The sequence below is a fragment of the Gossypium hirsutum genome, chromosome D10 (assembly GCF_007990345.1).
Source record: "Gossypium hirsutum isolate 1008001.06 chromosome D10, Gossypium_hirsutum_v2.1, whole genome shotgun sequence".
NCBI classification, from domain to species: Eukaryota; Viridiplantae; Streptophyta; class Magnoliopsida; order Malvales; family Malvaceae; genus Gossypium; species Gossypium hirsutum.
The window spans coordinates 2,040,973-2,062,430 of record NC_053446.1 but is presented as its reverse complement, the minus strand read 5'-3'; the positions used below and the strand labels follow the sequence as shown (position 1 = coordinate 2,062,430).

Genomic DNA, 21,458 nt, shown 5'->3' with positions numbered 1-21,458 from the left:
AATTGAAAATGGATCTTATTAGATGTTCGCCCTTATAAAACCTGGGAGTGTTCTAAAGAAACCTTTGTAGTATTTAGAGCTTACTCAGAGTAATATTCAAAACACACTTGTTGCTTTCAGCCTAGAGCAACAAGAAGTCTTTTGTGAAAAAGGCTTATGTCTGAACGTCATTATTTTAATGGAATGCATCTTTGCGATCTTTTGAACTAATATTTTTTCATTGATCATTCTTTTATTCTTCCATCCAAATCATTCTTTCGTTCATTCATAATCATACTGTGCAGATACTTATTCTTAAATTCATACATTCTTTATATATTATTTTGTACCTACAATAGGTCCCTGGATATCAACGACATGAATGACACTGCCACAAACTTAGAATCTCCTTTTGAGCGAGACATGTGTTTAGAGGGATCTCACGACTTTGAAGTTGACACAGAGCGTAGCTTATCTCTAAACTTGTTGAGGATAGTAGAACAAACAGATCCTACCTCTCAATGAATCATTAGAAATTGTGAGCTTGATGAAGACTAGAATTGACCTGCCTACAGAGACGAAAAATTCAAAGATGTCTTTGTATGATCATACCAGGGTATGCCTCGATTCTTATAATAAAACCTGCACAACAGTACGATGTCAGAAATTTACAGTGCGAACGATGCAATTCTTTGCCGGGGCAATACCGTTCCCGTCAATTCAGCATAGCTTTGCCCGTTTGAAGTCGAGTTTCTATTCCTTCAAGATGTTGCTGGATTTTATCCCGATGGAAGAAGAAGATCAAAAGTTTCCAGTTGTAGTTTTGCCCTAAAAGGCTCTATAAAGGAAATTCGATATCAGAGAAGATCCTTTGAAGGGGATAACAAGGACTTGCCTAATCCCAAGAGTTTAGATCCGATTCAAAAAACAAGGGAAAAGAAAAAAAACAAAATCAAAATCAAAATAACAAAAAAAATGAAAAAGAGAAATCAATCAAAGTCAAAATAGAAATATGAAAAGTAAAGAAAAGAAAAGAAGAGGCCGAGGCGAAAAACCAAAAGGGGCGCTTTGTGACCAAAAGTGGTTTTGAGTTGAAAACCCAAAAAGGGTGACTCAAATTTTGAGCAAAATGGGGCATGGACATCACCATTATCGAAGACTTCTAATGGGCATTACTTCACTATTGAGATCATTAATTACTTCATCAAATGGATAAAGGCTACAGCATGCGTCAATGTCATCATATGCCAATATAGAAATCCAGAGACGATGGTATGGGAAAATGTATTGAACTGGAATGACAACATGATAGTTGAGGGCTGTAATCGGTTCAAAGTCAGACATCACAGTTTGTCACTGTATTGTAAGACAATGAAGTTCAAAAAAAAAGAGAAAAAGATGAAGAATAAAAATGAAAATGAAAAGAGTAAAAATGGAGAGGCTAAGGGGAAAACCCGTAAAGGGCACCTTAGGCCAATGGGGATTTGAGTTGAAAACCCGAAAAGGGCGGCTCAAATACTGATCAAAATGGGGCATGAGGTGATATAAGCTGCTCAAGTTTTGTTCATATTGAGGCATGTGTTGATCTTGCCATGCCTGAATCAACAGGAAAGGATAGGCGACATCTTGGGGGCATCGACAGAGCATTGTAGATCTCTTAAACACATGTCCAACTCAAAAGGGTCTTCAGAAAGTTTGTATAGAGAAGTTCAAGCTGTGATATCTGGGGCACCCAATTCTCATGTTATTTGTTGTTCTTGGAATACTTTTTCTTTCTTTCCAAGATATACATTCCCAATTAATTTCTTTGTCATCCTTCTTTACTATTTTCGATAATTTGTTCTTTCGAGCTATGCTCAGAACCAACTTTATTCTTATTCATTGTTATGACCTTTTTGCAAACGTGTTGCATTGGAATAATAATTAATGGACTAATAAAACTTTCACAAAGGAAGTTTTGCATATTACTCTGGAAAGTTTCTAAATATCACAGGAACCTGAAATAGGATGATTGTTTAGAACACACCAGGTAAAGGTTGGAAATTTGAGAAGGAAGAGTCTAAATTTGGACTTTCTCTTTAGATTTCGTTGTCAAATGCATTGATTGAACAAAATGACAAGATGTCGTGTCAATAACAAGGCTTAAATAAACAAGCAAGCAATTATCACCAGGCAATAGGAAGAGGTTACCTTGGAGAAGAGAGCCTTCATTTGCGCATGAGTCTTTGGTATGACACCCCGAGAATGGTGCAAGAAACCAAAACGATTCAGATCCTGTATCCTTGAATGGTGATAGAAGGATTTAGGAAAGGCCACATATTTCTACCCTTGGATGGCAGTGGGAGAATGATGGCACAAGCTTTGTGCCCCAATGGATTAAACTTGGAGGTTTACAGTGGGGGCAACCTGGTTAAATGTTTCTTCAGAAAGGCCAGTCAAGCAAGAAGGTGTTGTAACACGTTAGTCACAAAGCCTTAATAAACTTCGAGTAATGACAACCTAAGCGGGATCATTCTCGGAAAAATAAAATTTTGCATTCATGCAAACACCATTCACACATGTCTTGTTAGGAGCATTTGATTCATTTAGATCATGCCATTCTAATCATTAGGCATAAGCAGGTTCATTGTACAGGTCATGTTCCCCAAGGGACAGATCAATGAAGTTAAAGATCTTGCCTTTCTGCATTGACAGCGAAGCAGATCGAAGAAAAAAACCTTGCCTCTTTCGGTTGTGATGGAGCTGGTTGAAGACAAAAGATCTTGCCTTTCTGCATTGACAGCGAAGCAGATCGAAGACACAAACCTTGCATCTTTCGGTTGTGATAGAGCTGGTTGAAGACAAAAGATCTTGCCTTCCTGCATTGACAGTGAAGCAGGTCGAAGACACAAACCTTGCCTCTCTCGGTTGTAGTGGAGCTGGTTAAAGAAGCAGATCTTGCCTTCCTACATTAACAGCGAAGCAGATCGAAAACAAAGCCTTGCATCCATCGATTGCAGTGGAGCTAGTTAAAGAAGCAGATCTTGCCTTCCTGCATTAACAGCAAAGCAGATCAAAAACAAAGCCTTGCCTCCATCGGTTGCATTGGAGCTGGTTAAAGGTTACAGATTTTGTCTCCCGAAGCCGTAGCGGAGCAGATCAAAGACAGCAAATCTTATCTTCAAGTGTAAGGAAGCGGATTCAAACCACAAGTCCTATATCCCTGGCCTGTAGTGGAATAGGTTGGAAATTACAGATTTTGTCCCCCTGAAGTCACAGTGGGGCAAACTAAAGCCAGAAATCTTATCTCCCTGAGATTACAACGGAGCAAATTGAAGTCGATAAACCAATCTCCCTGAAGTTACAGTGGAGCAGATTAAAATAAATTATCTTATCTCTCTGAAGTTACAGTAGAGTAGATCACATCAGGTCTTATCTCCCTGAGATTACAGTGGAACAGACCAAAGAATTTCAGATCTTATCTCCCTGAGGTTACAGTGGAGCAGATTGAAGCCGAAGATCTTATCTCCCTGAGATTACAGCGGAGCAGATCGAAGACACTATCCTATCTCCCTGAGATTACAGCGGAGCAGATTGAAGCTAGTAATCCTATCTCCCTGAGATTACAGTGGAACGGATTAAAATAAAGGATCTTATCTCTCTAAGGTTACAGTAGAGTAGATCGTTTCAGATCTTATCTCCCAAAGTGGAGCACATTGAAGATGGCAGATTTTACCTCCCTGTGATTACAGTAGAGTACATTGAAGCCAGTAATTCTATCTCCCCGACGTTGTGGAGTGGGCCGAAGCGCCAATGCCTATACCTCTGAAGTTGCAGTAGGTCAGATTAAACCTATCATAGCTAGTCTTATCTCTCTGACGTTACAGTGGAGTAGACTTAAACCACAAACCTCGTCCCCTTGAAGTTGCTGCGAAGAAGATAAAGGCTACAGGACGCATCTCTCTAAAACGCAGTGGAATGGATCGAAGCAACAAGACCTAGTGGACTGGAATGAAACTACTTGAAATGGAGAAGTACCAGAACAAGTCAAGACTCGGCGAAACCGGGCAAAAAATTGGTCTTTTTTAGTCTTTGCTCTGTTATCGTTACACGACAATGAGCAAAGAGGGGCAGCTGTACAAACCCAATTTTCTGCCCGGCCCACTAACAAAAGAACCCAATACCCAACAGCCCAATAGCCCAAAATCATCAAAAATAGAAAAAAACCCTAACCCTAGCCTCTGACAGCCACTTGCGCCGCACCCAGGCCTGCTGGTCAACCACCCCACCGTCGTTCACCTGCTTTCTGCCATTGCCCAACTGCCCACCTGCAAACGAGTAAAGAAAGCAGCAACAACAACAATGAAAAGGGGAGAAATGACAGTGTAAAAAATGTACACAAATGGGTATATAAAAAAGGGCTTGATCACTGTAAAAAGGGGGGGGATTCTTTGTAACAAAAACAGAGATTAGCAAAAAAGGAAACACGATACAAACTAAGTTTTAAGGTGATTATGAGTATTTTTTCGTTTTCATTTTTTATCTCTTGTCTTTTTGTTTATTTACACATATAAAATAAAGAAAGGAAAAAGAAGGGAACTCACCTGAGAGCCGTTCGGTTGCGCCGATTGAGGGTTGTTTCCCGTCGAAGATCGACCCTAAAAGTTGGGTTCCAAGGCTTCTCCTCTCGGCTCTTCAGGCCATGCGAATCTGGCCTTCAATAAGGTCTTGAAACGGATAGGCAAGATGCCTATTTGCGCGAGGCCGACCACCGTCCGTGGTGGCGCAACGGCGGCGCTAGGGGAACCCAAGGGCCGGACCTTTTGAGAAAACAGAGGTCTTTCGGATTCTTTTTTTAATGGTGGGTGGAAATGAGATTTTTGGGAAAATTTTGGGTTTAAATAACCCCACAAAACGGCACCGTTTGGGCTTTGGGTTCAGAGACCAAAAACGACGTCGTTTTGGTCTCTGACCCGCGCGGTAACCCGACCCATTGGGAGGATCCGCGTGTTTTTGACTATTGGGTAATTTGCGCATTTAGTCCCTTTGATTCTGTAGCGCTTTCAAGAAATTTTTTCGCATATTTGCAATTTCACCACAAAATTTTATTTTTGCCTCAATTCGGTCCATTACTGTGCAGCGTTTTGGGAGGCTTTGGTTTATTTTCCATTTTGGTCCCCCCTTTTTTCGCGCGTATCACAATTCGATCCCGTACCTTAATTTATTTCTTATTTTAGCCCGGAAATTTTGGTTCAGTTTTAATCTAGTCCTATTATTATTATTATTATTATCTTTTTAATTCAAATTTCGATATATACATATATACATGTACATATATTTTATGATATACATATATATATATTTACATACTCATTTACATATATGATTCATATTTTCCGTATACATACATACTTATGTTATATACATATATATATATTAACTTAAATACATACCTATATATACCCACCTTTTTATAATCTATATATATACGTACGTACCTATTTTACAACTTATATGTACTTATATTTTTCTATTTTTTTAATTGTATATATATGTATATATCCATATTTTCATTTTCGTAAACACATTAATACCTGCTTATATGTATTTTTATACTTTATAATTTCAACATACGTATATATATGTGTATTATATTTCTATTCCTTACTATTATTTTATTTTGTATTTATTGCTTATTTATTTAATTTTCTTTATTATTTTGAATAAATATTTTAATTTATTTGTATATTTTTTATTGTAAGTATGATTTTTATTATACTGTTCCTATTGTCCATATTATTCTTACAGTTTTGCGTGCATTATGATTTTATTGGCTTTCGTATTTTTCCTACGATTTTCGTATTTCATTTTATTTGATATAACAAGTTCGTTTTGAATTAATAATATTCCGTGTTTAGATTCAAAAGGATCGTACTCTAACTTAATGGGTTTCGATTTTCATAATAAATCTAAAAACACGAATCTTTTCAAACTCAAGTTTTTAAACGATCTCGGGAATTAAGAAAAGATCGTGCCCTAACTTACTGGGCCTGATTTATTTCTAAAACCAAGATAATAAAATATCTTTTAAATAAGCATTTTTCATCCGCGTATCGGGAATTTGAGACATTGTGTCCTAACTTACTGGATATGATTCTCTTTCTCGAATAATGTGAAATATTCCCTTTTTCCTGAAAATTTTCAACGTTTCAATACAAGGATCGTATTTTAAATTCTTTTCGAGTTTTTTAATTTTCGACACCAAGACATTAAGTAATCAACCAGGTACCAATTTTGGGCGTATCGAGGGTGCTAACCCTTCCTCGTGCGTAACCGACTCCCGAACCAGTTTTTCTGAATTTCGCAGACCAAAATCGTTGTTTTAATAAAAATTAAATTGTTTATTAAAAACAACCACTTTTCGAGGTGACCCGATCACACCTCATCAAAAAAAAAAGGATTGGTGGCGACCCCCGTTTTCATTCTTTTTTCAAAATCCAAGTCGACCCCGTTTTCATCCAAAAAAAATGGTGTCAACAGATTTTTAGGTTAAAATTGAAAATTGCTCTCCCCTACTAAAATGGACAAAAAAAATATAAGTAGCAAAGTGAATCAAATTACCAAGGACCAAAAATTATATTAACCCATTTTTATTCACTTCCAAATAGGTCAGCAGCCCCTTGTATAAGATTATATAGCCCCACATGCCCACATGCTGCCCTCTTTTTTATTTTTCTCTCTCGCAAAGTCCCAAAATCTTTACCAGTTTAAGTACTCCAAGAAGCTTTGGTTATGGTGTAAAAAGAAAAAGCCTTTCAAGTACCGCCATAACCCATCCAAAAAAAAAACCTTCCTTTACCACCCACACACTCTCTCTATCTCTCTCATCAACACACAGCTATGAGAGTTAAGCAGTAAAGGAGCTAAAAATTGCTTTCTTTTTTTTTTCTCTTTTTTATTTTTTGGAGCTGGTGTAAAAAAATGGGAAAAGAAGAAAGCTACTTGTATGGTTGGCCACCGGTAGGTTCACCATTGAATGTTGGAAGAGAAGAACAATGGAGACATTTTGATAACTCAGTGAATGCAGTGTCTTTTGGTTTCGTTGCTACTGCTATTCTCATCTCTATGTTCTTAGTAATGGCTATATTTGAACGGTTCCTTAGACCTAATAACTCTTCTACTACTGCTGGACCTAACCATGGTGACCTCGAGCTTGGTTTCAACGGCAAACTTAATCACCCATCACCTAAAGTGAGTTCCCCTTTTTGTTCTCATTTCTGGGTTTTCTTTAATTTTGTTCAATGGTTATTCATTTATGTGTTTAATCCAAAAAAAACCCTTCTTTTTTGACTGTTTGGTGTTTAGCAATAAAACTGGTTTTAAGTATGTTATAGATTCTTAATTAGCTACCAATATCATCACAAGCTTTGTTTACGCTCTATGTTAAAAGGTTTCTCTTTTATCTATGTTCTTTTTGTCTTGGGGACCCTCATTTCTTTTTTTTTTTCTTTCAATTTGGTACCTAATGACATATAAAAAACATCTCTGTTGCTTAAATTTTCTTCCTTTCAAGTTTCATGCAATTGCATCATACATTTTGCATTAGCAGTAAAATTTTTGAACGTTTTTGTGTACTTAATTGGCTATCAATATCATCATAAGCTTTTTCTTTAGGCAAAAGAGATTTTTTTTGGACATTTTTTCCCCATTCCTTGTAAGCTTTGTCTAAGCTCAATGTTAAAGCTTTCTCTTTTATGTATGTTCCTTTTTGTCTTGGGGACCCTCAATTAAAGATAGCTAATGAGGGCTTATTTTTCTTTCAATTTGGTACCTAGTGATATATAAAGCATTTCAGTTGGTTAAATTTTCTTCCTTTCAAGTTTCATGCAATTGCGAAGTTTGCATCTTTTTTAGTCAAAGATCTTTTCTCTGGAACAGTCAATTGTCTGTCATTGTATTTATTATATATTTAGGCAAAATGTCCCACTGAAGTTGAATGGTTTGGCCCCCCTTGAAGAGTATATATAACAAATAGATATAGTTGTTTATGTTTTAGAGTTTGGACCCTACCAATTTACCATGGCCATACATGGGAATGGGAACAAATGGTTACCTTATTGTGCACTCTGATAATTTGCTCCCTTGGATTCTTTTGATAATGAAGATCATGTATGATCCACTTTCATTATGGAAAGTGTGATAAGGCAAATTTATATGGATTATCACTGTTTTAGGGTATCCTATGAGTGTAACCCTGCATTTTTATGCAATAAATCTTTAGCCTACTTCAAGTCCAAAACCCTCTAAATTGTTCAATATAGGGGTAAAAGCATCATGGAGGTCCCTGTAGTAGGAGTTGGATTGCATTTTACTCCCCTTTACTCAGAAAAATGGGCAAATTAGTCTCTGTACATTAGATCAATGAGTAAATTGGTCATTTCTATTAAAAATTACATCCGTTTGTACTGTTAAAAGCTGACGTGGTTGATGGAATAACTTAGTGACATGTGGCTTGTCGCATGTACCTCATGCTAACATATAGGGATCAGTTTTTGACCGCAAAAATAAATGAAGTTTTTAACAGAATGCGTCCAGTTTTGCTGGTGGTGATAGGTTGCATCAGATCAACCAGTACTCCTGATTTTGTGTTCGGGACCCATGTTTACTTATATTCTGGCATCTTGAGACATGATAATGTTTTTGAGTAGCACCTATTTGGGGAAGCTGGGATTGTTTTGTTGAGGGTTGGAAGTTAATGCTTTGTTGTGTTTGCGGGACCGAATCCTTTAGGATACTGTTGGATGTATCAACAAACAAGATACATTCTTGTCGATGTGATCAATTAGTCCGGCTTAATTGCAATCCTGGAAAAGCATTCTATTCTATTGATAAGAAACTTAGAAGTAACTGTCAGTTTCGAATTTGAATGCAAACCTGTAATGTTGATACATATGTTGATATTTGAGATAATGCGCTGCCCTCTCTACTCCGTTAAGAATTGTAGGAACTTACGATATCGATTGGTTGTTTTGTTTTCACTTATTGCTAAGTAGATTGTTGATTTCTATGTTTATATAATCTTTATGTTTTGATGCTGTCTGGCACATTGTTTTGTTATTTTTTTCAAGACAATTAAAACATCAAATCTGCATGATTGGCGGTTCGAGTTTTGTCCGATTGTTTAATATTACAACAGCTTGGTGGGTTGTTGGTTTGTGATCGTAAGGTAGTACCAGTAAGGTCAATGCTTTAAAAAAAAGGATGCTTGTCTAGGAAATGCCAACTAGGTAGGGTCTAATTTGGTGGCTTTATATAGCTTTTCCTTCAATTACTTTTAACCCTCATTTAGCTAAGAAAAATTTCTACCTTTGGTTTCGGATTTATCCATTTCTCGAACTTTAGAAACTAGCTTGATATAGCCTCATATGTCGATATCTCTGAACTGCTCAACTTGATGTCATGCATTGTTACATTTTCTTTCTCATGCAGAGCCTTAATCTTTTATTGGTGTTATTGCATGTAACTTCATTTTTTTCAATAATTTCGGTGAAATTATTGTTTTTCTATGCTTTTGAGTGTTGACCAAGTCACGTCCTCGACTTTCTAAGTTACTACAATGTTCTTATAAAGGTAGTCTACTTTGACATTTTTGCAGATGACGGTATACACCAGTGGAGTTTCTGTATTAATGCCGGGTGATGAAATTCCTACTTTCATCGCTCACCCAGCTCCAGTTCCCTGTCCCCCTGAACGCCCTTCATTACCGCAGCATCAACATGATTTAACGGCCAATCCCGACTACCATAACCATTGACACAAGTCATTGAGAGAGAAACACAAGAAACTGATTCCCACATGCTACACCGAACAACTATCACAATTACTCTCCCGGAAGGAAGTTTTCGATGACCAAGTAGAGACCGTCTAGTTGGATCGGAGTTGCCCTTTTTTCTCCGCTTCTCGGCCATAAAGATCTATATATATTGTGTATATAGAGAGAGAGAGTTTTTGGTGGATTGCCTAGCTATGGCAATACTTCAAAATTTCCACCATTACATGTAAAAAAAGTCGAGGTAATATTAGTATAATTGTTCTTTTGAGAATATGGAAAGAAGTTTCAAAGGGCAGCTTGTTACATATGGAATGGAAATTAATTGTAAAACAGTGTATTTAATTTTTAAACCTCCATATTTACCCCAGCTTGTTTTAAAGGCAAAAATTATGCTGGTTTGAACTATAATTTCTTCAAGTAACAAGTTTCTCCATTAATGGAACACTTTTGTTCTTCAAAATAGAAGGCTTGGAATATATATACATACATTTTGAACAATATATATATGCATACGTATCCATATATACATCACCTGGTTTTAACTTTTTTTTGATAACTTTTATGTGGTATTCTTTTTAAGTTATTTTTACTATTTTAATCATAAAAAATATAATTAATATAAATTAAATAAAAATAGAATTTGATGTTCGGTTTTTTTAACTTGCATTCTATAAATCATCCAAACATCTCAATTTAGGTCGGTTTTTTCATAAATGGTTTAAAATGTTATTCTTAAGGTAGATGAACACTCAACCAATAGGCCACAATCAGGGGTGTAGCGGCACGGGCCCTTTTAAAATGATTTTTTTTTCATTTAAGGCCTTTTAAATTTTTAAAATTTTAAATTAATAAATGTAAAATTATACTTTAACCCCCTAAAAATAATAATTTTTTGGCTTCACCCCTGGCCACGACTTGAGATTCATAAAAGTTTTTAAAAAGCTAATTCTATTAAAAATTGACCTTAATAGATTCCTATTTAACAGTACATGAAATTATGGATTAAATTGATAATTTTAATAATAAAAGGATTAATTTTATAAAAAGAACCCCATACTCTAGACCTACCAGGGACGAGAAGGAGCGGAATATTGGAGCCAAATATATAATAAAGGTCAAAACCAAACGTTAGATTAATATTATTATCTGATTTATTCGACTCAAATTATAGATTTTTTTTTGACGTTATGTGTGTATATATGTATATGTTTCCGTTAAAGCTTTCGCTTTCGGTCATTGAGGGGGCAGCAGCTGGTAGGAATCCAGCTAAAAGAAACGGGAGACAGGCATGCATGCATGTTATATGTAGCAGATTGTGATTTATCATTCAATATATCACACATTATTGGAAAAAGAATTTAGGGTTAAATTACTTTTTGAGGCTTGAATTTGACAATTATTTTCATATTAGGGTCTTGGTTAAATTAGATTCTGAATTTAGTAATTGTTCTCACATTGTAGCTCAATTTTTTTTTGTCCAAGTCAGTCCATGAAATTTCCTTGAAAATCCTAAGCTCCATTATGGGAACAATTAATCAATTTTGAGACTAATTTGGACAACAAAAATGTTCAAGCCCTAATATGGGAACTATTATCAGCTTTAGAAGCTAACTTGGACTAAAAGAAAGTTTAAGCCCCAATGTGAGAGTTGTTGTCAGCTTCATGCCCTAAATAGTGATTTAACCTTTTTTTTAATACAAGTAAAACTTAATTTAAGTTAGATGATTATTGTCGCATACAGGGGTGAAGTTAAAAAAATTGTTTTAGAAGATCAGAGATGAATTATAAATTTTTTAGCGAGTCAAACTATAAATTTACCATTATACTAACATATAATTTCACAAAAATTTAAATAGTTAAATGATCAATTTACCATATTGAGAGATGAAGGTCAAGGCCGCTACTTACCTCTTTTTCCTTGCCCCTAATTATGAATAACAACAAAGTAAATCTGATTTTAAATTCTATACAATTTTATCATTTAGGAGTTACATTAACTATGGTAACTCTAGTTTTAATGGAGTGTTTCACTAAACTAACATACGAGCTTCTTCATATTAAATGAGCTCTATTTAATTGGTTAACCTCTAAAGAACAATCTGTGTGTATTTGTCATGGATTCTAATTTACGACCTGTAACAAAGAGTTAAAGACCACTACTTACTATTTTTTCCTTACTCCTGATTATGAATGACAGTAAAATTATTTAAGTTCCGATTCGATTTTTATTTATAAATACTATCCCAATAAAATCAAATTAAGTCAAAATAATTTTTTTTACCATCCTTAATTAATCATCAATGGATTATCAGCATTTTTTTTTCAAAAAAATATAGCAAAATAAAAGCCGGAATAAGCGCAAATTATGTCCATCAATCACAACATCCTTAAAGATAAATAAATAAAAAATTTATTTTATATTATTAAATGACATGATGATGACGATGATGCCCATGACCTCCTTTTCAATTTTTTTTTTTAGTTTTTAACCATTTTTATACAAATAAAAAAGTACATATTTCATCATGAATCTGAAAAAAAAAACAAAATCATGAGGTAAGAATATATTTTTTTACATATTTAGTAGTAAACTATAATTAACTTTTTTTTTATAATTTCATTACCGATATGATCATATTTATTTTTTTGACATAATATTTAAAATTATCTATATTTTTTCTCTAACTCATAAATCAGAGGATAATGTCTTAAAGAACACTCGAACTCATGTCCAACTATATTGACAACAATACTCATACAGGTCAAACTAAAATCTAATCGGTACTATAATTAAGGTTAGATGAGGACAAACAAGTTTACTAATTTTGTAGGTCGGCGCTTAATTTAACTTTCATTGTCCTATTTTTTTAACTTTTACCGTTCCTTGTATTTTAGCCATTACCATATAAAGTTTTTTTTTTATTTTAAAAAATGTTTCCCATCTTAAAAAAAAAAGAAATAAATAATATTTACATGAATCTAAAAACATCTTCGTATATTTAGAAGAAATAAATTAACATTTAATTTCTAAATTTTGAAAATCTTTTTATTTGGTCTTTGATTTTTTTTTACATTATTATTGAAATTTGACTTGTTAACTTGGTATTTAAATTTGGACTGTGTTAAAATTTGATGACATGGCACTTTGAGTTTGTGTCATGTCATCATCTAAAAAGTTAAAAAAATTTAAATGATAATTTTGACACAATATCAAAGTGTTATATATATAAGTGTACTTTGACTAAATCCAAATTTATGGACTAAATTGAAAAAATATATTAAATTTTAAGACTAAATTTGTTTTATCCCTATTTAGAAATATATCAACTCTTCACACGGTTAGATCGAAATGTTAAAAAGTTTGATGTCTTTTAAACAGAGTCTCGGATTTGACTTTTATAGATGAAAAATAACGATGAAGGAATTTTACTTCTTAATTAAAGATCAAATTTGTAAAATTTTCAAAAATAGATCGATGGTCAAACAAATCAATCTATCATTTCACTAGTTTGTCCATTTAATTAAACAAATTATTAAAAAGATCATAAAAATTGGGTCCAATCGTTGAGTTAAATAATGACATTCTTTAAACAATACCTTTACTAATTCTGGATTTAGTAGTTTCAATTGAAACAATCTTATAAATTTGGGTCGGCTCTAGATTTAGGGTGGGTTTGGATGAGCGATTGGGTGCGGTGCGTTTAGTTTACTTTTTGTATCACGCTACAGTATCGCTACAGTATATAATCTCACCGCTACCGTTATTTTTACACTAATCGTAGGTAACAGGGTATGAATAGGAGAAATAAAAGTAATTAGAAAAGATAAATCACGAGTCAGAAGAAACACAACTTCGCATGCCGTTGGTTTGGTCGTGGTTTGCTTTTTAACTAAATTAAAGAAAGAAAATAATAGAGACAAACAAACACAAGTGGAGCTCACTTCTCGTTTTAACGGAAACAGAGAAAATTTAGACCAAAATACTAAGATTAATTTAAATCAATAAATAAATAAACAAAAAATACTCTTCTGTTCTCTTCATACACCGGCTCTCTGCACTTTACTAGCTTGCTTTGTCACACACACACACTCTCTCTACCATAGCTTTCCATTTTGAAAACCCAGATACCCAAATTTCTATGTAAACATACACATTGCTGGGTTCTTTTTTTTTTCTGGGAAAAGGAGAGAAAGTTTGGATTTTTTTTGTGTTTGAAGGTTCTTCTGTTGAGCAGGTAAATGGGTTTTGTGAGTTGGGGTATTGTACGGGTTGGGTTGTTGCTGGTTTTGACTCTGCCGTTTTCTACTGGAGATACTGACCCTCGTGATGGTAAAGTATTAAAGTATCTTAGTTCATGTTTGCATCACTTCTTCTTTTTTTTTTTTTTTGGGGGGGGGTGGCCTTAGTTCTTGTTGAATGATGAAGCTCTGTTTGGGTGTCGAGAAAGTTTGAGGAAAGTGATAGAAAATACAAGAAAAATGGAGTTCGTTAACATTTTTAGCTTACATGATTTGCAAGGTTGAGCTTGTAACACTCATTGTGTTCAACCAAGTGTCAGTGAGAAGCATAAGTTTTATTTCATTTTAAAATTTTTGAAGAAATTTAATTTAAGCAAAGTCGTATTAAACCTGTAGTAATTGTTTCTTAGCTCATGTTTGCGTCACTTTTTTTTGGAAATTTAGTTATTGTTGAATGATGAAGGTCTGTTTGGGTGTCGAGAAAGTTCGAGGAAAGTTATAGAAAATACAAGAAAAATGGAGTCTATTAACTTTTTTAGCTTACATGATTTGCAAGGTTGAGCTTGTAACACTCATTGTATTCAACCAAATGTAATGAGAAGCATAAGTTTTATTTCAATTTAAAATTTTTTTTGAAGAAATTTAATTTAAGCAAAGTCATATGAAACTTTTAGTGATTGTTTCTTTGGTTTTTTTTTATGGTTCCCCAGTTTCAGCAATAAATAGCTTATATACTTCTTTGGGTTCACCACCACTTCTGGGGTGGATACCTGCTGGAGGAGATCCATGTGGAGAAGGATGGCAAGGAGTTTCATGTGTTTTCTCCAATATAACTGAACTGTAAATGGAATTTTCCTTTTACTTTTCGATAAGTTTTTCATCAATGAATTTTTGTATCAATTTGTTGAGCTTAATGGTGTTTATTCAGACGACTTAGTGGCTTGAACCTTGGAGGCATTTTGGATGAAGGCATCGGAGGCTTCGAATCGATATTGATAATGTAAGACTTTTTCTTTCTTAAATGTATAGTTTCCATGTTATTGGCATTGTTGACAATATCTCGAATGCATTTCCATGAATGATTAATTCGGGCTGTTTTAAGCTTTGTGCTTCTTGAGCAATCAACAAGTCGTTCATATGGCTTGAATTGTATGCCTTCCAAGGATCACATATATATATTATATGTATATAAAATTCTGTATAGTCTTATGCTGCTTTTCGGTGTTTTATGAAGCAGGGATCTGAGTCACAATCAAATTGGAGGGAGCATACCATCCAACATACCTCTCACCATCAGAAACCTGTATGTTGGACTATACAATCTTTATATTTATTCATAGAGTACAGCTAATAAAAGATAATATTATGTGCCTTTCTTTTACTATGCTTATCCGTGATTGTATCAACTTTGTTTTTTTTTTCCCTCTTCTTTTTAGTTTTCTTTCAGGTAATCAGTTCAATGGGAGCATCCCTGTTACTTTGTCTGCCTTAACACAACTAACACAATTGTAAGTTCAATTCGAACTTGCTTATTCTAAAATCGTGCTTGAGACAATAATCGATTTCTCATCAACTTTCAATATTCTACCATCATTCTCTTTCAGGTTTTTGGATGATAACCGTTTAAGTGACAACATACCAGATTCCTTTCAAGAGCTTAGGAGCTTGGTCGATTTGTAAGCTCGCTAGTCGTATAGCTTGTTTTCCTGTTTTCATTTCTAGGTTGAATTCTGACATGTTATGTTTCAGGGATCTATCAGGAAATAATTTGACCGGTCAGCTACCTCCCTCATTTGGAAATTTGTCATCTCTTACCACATTGTGAGTATTAATCTCATTAAAGGATGAGGCCATTAGATTGATTCATACGAAGTTATTTCCATGAATCACTTATATTCATGTATGCTTTTTCTTTTGCAGGCATTTGCAGAATAATAAGATTTCTGGGGTCCTTGATGTTCTACAGGATCTTCCCCTTTCGGATTTGTACTCTTTTTCCCTCTTAATTTCCTTCATTCAATATTTGTTTTCACAAATTTATCACCAAATGATCAAGCATTAAACCTGAAAGTAGCTTAGCATGTAACGGATTGTCACTTTATTCTTGTGTAGGAATGTAGAGAACAACATACTTTCTGGTCCTATACCTCCAAAGTTGCTGAATATTCCAAATTTCAGGTGAATCCTCGCTATTGTATTGCATGTTTCTCTGTTTCCGTGTTCAACCCCAACCTGGCAATAACCCCCACATCGTCCTTGATGATGCGTGATGTCTTTTCCGCAGGAAAGATGGAAATCCATTTAATACCACTATTCTTCCTTCACCACCAGCAGCACTTCCTCCATTTATAGCCTGGGCTCCATCTCCTTTACATGGACCACCTAGGGGACGACCAGCTGACGGACCTTCTTCTAGCCTAGTATTACCTCAGTGGTCAAAGGGTAGAGTGTTTTGGACGAATAAGAGAGTTATCGTGATTGCTGCTGCCGGGATTGTAACACTTATTGTTCTTGGAGTGGTTCTGCTTTTGGTGTTGAGATGCTTTAGAGGGAACAAAGATTCTAATAAGCATGGTGCAAATGCGTATAACAGCTCCGGTAAAAAGCTTAACCAAGTTCAAAAATCTTCGTCTCGACCGGCTTATCAAACGGAGAAAGGTAACTTAATTATAGTCTATCCTTGTGGTAGATCTTGTAAAATTCTCTATGTAATTCAAGGGCACTATGTATAACAGTTGATAAAGCAACAGTCACGAGGCCAATGGATGGATATGGACTAGAAAGTGGAGATACGGGAATAAGTCCGAATTTACAAGATGAACAGCTTCTTGATGCAAATACAAGGCCTGCAAGTTCAAGGCACCAGAAAAATTATGAGATAAACAAGGGAGGTTTGGATGTCAAGTCCTTATCAATACGGCCGCCACTACCTCCTCCTTTACTTCCCACTGTGGAGGAGGCCAGTGTAAGCCCAATAATGCCAACAGAAGTAAATGGACCTTGTCGCTCTTCTAGAGGTAGGGACTCGTGTTCTTTGGATGTGACCGCCTTTACCATTGCCTCGCTTCAGCAGTATACAAACAGCTTCGCTGAGGAAAACTTTATTGGAGAAGGGATGCTCGGTGGTGTTTACAGGGCTGAGCTTCCAGATGGAAAGGTAAGATGATTTTGATGCCGTAGTAAACAATGTTCAGGCCCCTGCGGATGCGACTTTCTTTTACTTCCTCCTAACCTCTATTCTCCATATGTTTGACATTCTTTTGTAGCTACTTGCGATCAAGAAACTGGATACTAGAGCTTCGAGGTGGAAGACTGATGCTGAATTTCTACAACTCATTTCTACTATCTCTAAACTTAGACATCCTAACATCGTGGAGCTTGTGGGTTACTGTAACGAGCACGGCCAACGGTTACTTGTTTATCAGTATTGCAGAAACGGGACATTGTATGATGCGTTGCATATTGATGATGAGATGCATAAGAAACTCTCATGGAATGCACGTGTCCGAGTGGCACTTGGAGTTGCAAGAGCCATACAGTAAGTAAACATATTTTATCAGCTCATATCATCTTTCATATGATGCTTAGAAGAAACCTGGAAGAGTATAGAATTCCATGCTTGTGACATATACGAATGCCTTTAGTCTCTATGTTTTAAAGCCATCTTTCAACCAAAAGTTGAGTATTTCATTTTTTTCCCGTGGTTTCGATAAGGTATCTGCATGAAGCTTGTCAACCACCCATTATGCACAAGAATATCAAATCTGTGAATATTCTTCTTGATGACAAGCTTGCAGTTCGTGTCTCGGAATGCGGTTTGGCTCCATTGTTGTCTTCTGGCTCTACAAGCGAGGTAATTATGTATACTATTGTGTATATATATTTGTGTGCTGTTCAAGTCCTAATGATTTGAGGTTTTACAAAAAAATTTAGTTACTACCAAATACAAATGTTGCAAAAAAAAAGGTAATGAACTATGAGAGTATGGATACACTACGAAACTATAGATAAATATGTTGCAACAGAATGGGAACTGATTTTCCTATTATTGCTCAAACATTGTTAAGATGTGCGTATTATAGGAGTTTTCGTATTAACTATCTTACAACACTGAGGCTAATCTTGGTGCATGTATTCCCAGTTCTCTGGAAGCCTTTTTGTATCGTACGGTTATGCAGCCCCGGAAATCGAGTTCGGAAGCTATACTTGCCAGAGTGATGTCTATAGCCTTGGCGTCGTAATGTTAGAACTACTCACCGGGCGAGAATCCTTCGATAGGTAAACCAAATCTTGCATCCGCTTTAAATCTTTTTCCTTGCCATAGGCTTATAATTAAAGAACATTTCTAGGTCACGGCCTCTGGGGGAGCAATTTCTCGTTAGATGGGCAATTCAGCAGCTTCACGATATCGATGCATTAGCTAGGATGGTTGATATCACCCTAAACGGAGTGTATCCAGTGAAGTCATTGTCACGCTTTGCCGATATAATATCCAGATGCGTGCAGGTAAACTTCTTAACACTCCTACTTTTGTAGCATGCTTTTACACAAGTGAAATCCCGAATGACCCGTCTTAAAGATTGAACTAAACATACTCTATTCCCGAACGGTAATTGATTTATAACTAGGAATGGGATAAACCAAAGTCCACAAAAAGCATGTCCCCATATTCCTTCCACCTCAAGTTATCTAATGTTTTTATCTTCCTGCAGTCGGAACCTGGATTCAGACCGCCAATATCCGAAATAGTCCAAGACCTTTTACACATGATTTAAAAGGTGAATCTTATTAGCAATTTGGCTGTACATAGAAGAATGGATGATTACGAGGTTTATCTGCAAGAAAAGAAAAAAGGGGTACCTATTGATCGAAGCCACGGATTATTAGATGCTTCGTGTAATATATATCGGTGTTTTTGTTTTGCATTAGATTACCTCCATTGATGTTCTAACAGCAAATTTTTTTTCAGTCCTCACCCCTTTTGATTCATGTTTTTAGTGGGGAGGTGCTAATATTTTTGTTTATCTCTGCCAAAACTGTTTTAAGTGTTATATTGTGGTCATTTGAGGTCTTATTTAGGTTATATATTATAAAGCCATGTTTTATATAGTTCCTATTATTGTTTTCTTGTCACAAACTCTGCTATTAATTCTTGTATCTAATATACATAAGTTGTGGATTTGATTTCTGTAATTTAATTTAGTCAATTTTAATCTACCTAATTTTTCAAATTAGTTTTGTACTTTCAACTTTTAAAATTTCGTAACAATTAAATTTGTTTAGTCCTTGTAGTTTTATACTACACGTAAAGTTGTAGATTTAGTCTATGTTTTTCGATTATTTTTAGTCTCTCTATTTTTCAAGTTTTGAAATTTCAGTTTTGACGTATATGACATCCTTTAAATCTATTAATTGACTCTTGAGTAATATGTGAAAATACGAAACTCAAAAATGGGGATTGAACAAAAAGATTGAGCCTGTTTAAATTATGAGTTAAGTTTGGATTTCAACATTTAAAGTATGCTTGGTTGGATGAAAAAGTAGAGACGAAAGAAAATAGGAGGAATGATAATTTTCCGTACTAATGTATAAAAATCAATCGTTCCAAATTATGCATTTTTCAAATATTTTATTTTATTTCTTTCTATTTTTTCATCTCTCGTATCAAGCACACCTATGAAAGAAAAATTATGTTTTTCATCATTCTAGTTTTCTACCCCTTCAATTTTTTGTCCTTCTAATTTTATTTCTATTTTACCAAGTAAAGCCTTAAGATTTGAGTCTGGCCGGATCTAACCTATTTGATATTTTTGTAATATATTTTTATTTATATATATTATATAATTTATATCACATAAAATTAACTATATAATAAAATACTATATAAACATTAAAAATGTGTTTAAGTTTTTTAAATTTAAAATTTGAATAAAAGAAAACACATATAAGATATTAAATATTAAATATTAAATTAAAAATAAAATAATATTTTGAAAATAATAATAATAATGGGCAGGCCTGAAATGAGTTTGGGTTAATCACTTAAAAATATGAGTAGACTTAGATAAAATTTTGAGCGAAATATATTAATATTATACCAACCCGATACATGAACACCTCTATCTTTGTGAAATTGCCTAGAGAATAGGAGCGAAGCAAAAAAAAAAAAATAGAGGAAGTTGAAATTAAATTGTATTTTTTACGATAGTAAAAATATAATTTTACCATTTTAATAGCCTATATCTTTATATTTTTAAAGGATTAAATTAAATTTTTACCAATTTTAAGGGGTTCAAAGTGCAATTTTATTTACTAAATTAAAATTTAAAAAAATTTAAATGGCCTAAATAAAAATTTTATTTTTAAGCTGTCAAAAGAAGTTTTTTTTTATAGAATTGATATTTTTTACCTTTTATAGCAAGTTTTTATTTATAACAACAACCATAAAGTACGGAGTATATTATTTACTAAATTAATTCTCTATAACAAACTTTTGTCTCATATTTTAATAGAAATATTATTTCAATAAATCATTTAAAATTTACGTAAAGATATATTAATCATGTTTTATTAAATGATTTTTTAATAAATAAAATTATTCTTGTAAATTTTAATAAAAATATTATCTAAATCACACTAATTAATATCAGGGTTAATATATTTTTTTGGCCACTAAACTTGGCAACTAGATCAACTTTGTTTCTTGACTTTTTTTTTTGTTCATTTTAGTACTCGAATTTCGCGACTAGATTCATTTTGATCTCTAAACTTGGATTCCGTCAAGATTTGATGGTGTAACCAATGTTCATAGAACAGGACTGGATTGGTCGATTGTACCAATAACAGATTGATATACTGGCCCAACAAAAGAAGAACCGATTGAATTAGAAATTGCTCAAAACCGGTAAAAATAAAAAATTGAGACAAAAGCCAATAGTTCAATATGTTGAACCGGTTTAATAACTTTTTTATTTTTTATAAAATTTTATTATTTATGTAATTATTGTTGGTCTAGCAATGAAACCAATCAAGCCAATTGAATCGAGAATCAGTAACACTCTAAAATTAATCCATTTGAATATATATATATATATATATATTAATTTCAAGTGATGATGTGACATAATTTCAGAGTATCACATCATTATTATTATTTTATATTTTTCAAGTTCAGGGATCAAATTGAGTCTAATTGTCAAATTCAATAACCAAAAATTATATTCTCTTAATATTAGTATTAATTTTTTTAATTTGAAGTTTTGGAAAATTACGATTTAAATTATAAATATGGTTATAGATGTATTACAATTTCAACAGATAAAAAAAAGTGTTGTAATAAAAGAAGGAATGTAACTTATCCTTGGCAGCGGCACTGCACATTTTCGCTACAGACAATCTGCCAAAAGTTGCATCTAATATTATCTAATGT

At 34.0% G+C, this 21,458-nt stretch overlaps 2 protein-coding genes across 2 annotated transcripts; both read left to right on the top strand.

The window, feature by feature from the left end:
* Positions 1–6,670: 6,670 nt before the first annotated feature.
* LOC107937747 (uncharacterized) lies at positions 6,671–10,136 on the top strand. The gene is made up of 2 exons (XM_016870707.2): positions 6,671–7,209; positions 9,614–10,136. The coding sequence occupies exons 1-2, from the start codon at positions 6,940–6,942 to the stop codon at positions 9,770–9,772; spliced, it is 429 nt and encodes a 142-aa protein (XP_016726196.1). The 5' UTR covers positions 6,671–6,939; the 3' UTR covers positions 9,773–10,136.
* Positions 10,137–13,703: 3,567 nt separating this feature from the next.
* Positions 13,704–19,222, top strand: LOC107937744 (protein STRUBBELIG-RECEPTOR FAMILY 3). The gene is made up of 16 exons (XM_016870703.2): positions 13,704–14,120; positions 14,740–14,869; positions 14,958–15,029; positions 15,267–15,332; positions 15,466–15,537; positions 15,634–15,705; positions 15,779–15,850; positions 15,950–16,015; positions 16,142–16,207; positions 16,314–16,687; positions 16,765–17,186; positions 17,296–17,567; positions 17,744–17,882; positions 18,171–18,307; positions 18,379–18,535; positions 18,742–19,222. The coding sequence occupies exons 1-16, from the start codon at positions 14,030–14,032 to the stop codon at positions 18,802–18,804; spliced, it is 2,271 nt and encodes a 756-aa protein (XP_016726192.2). The 5' UTR covers positions 13,704–14,029; the 3' UTR covers positions 18,805–19,222.
* The last annotated feature ends 2,236 nt before the right edge of the window (positions 19,223–21,458 follow it).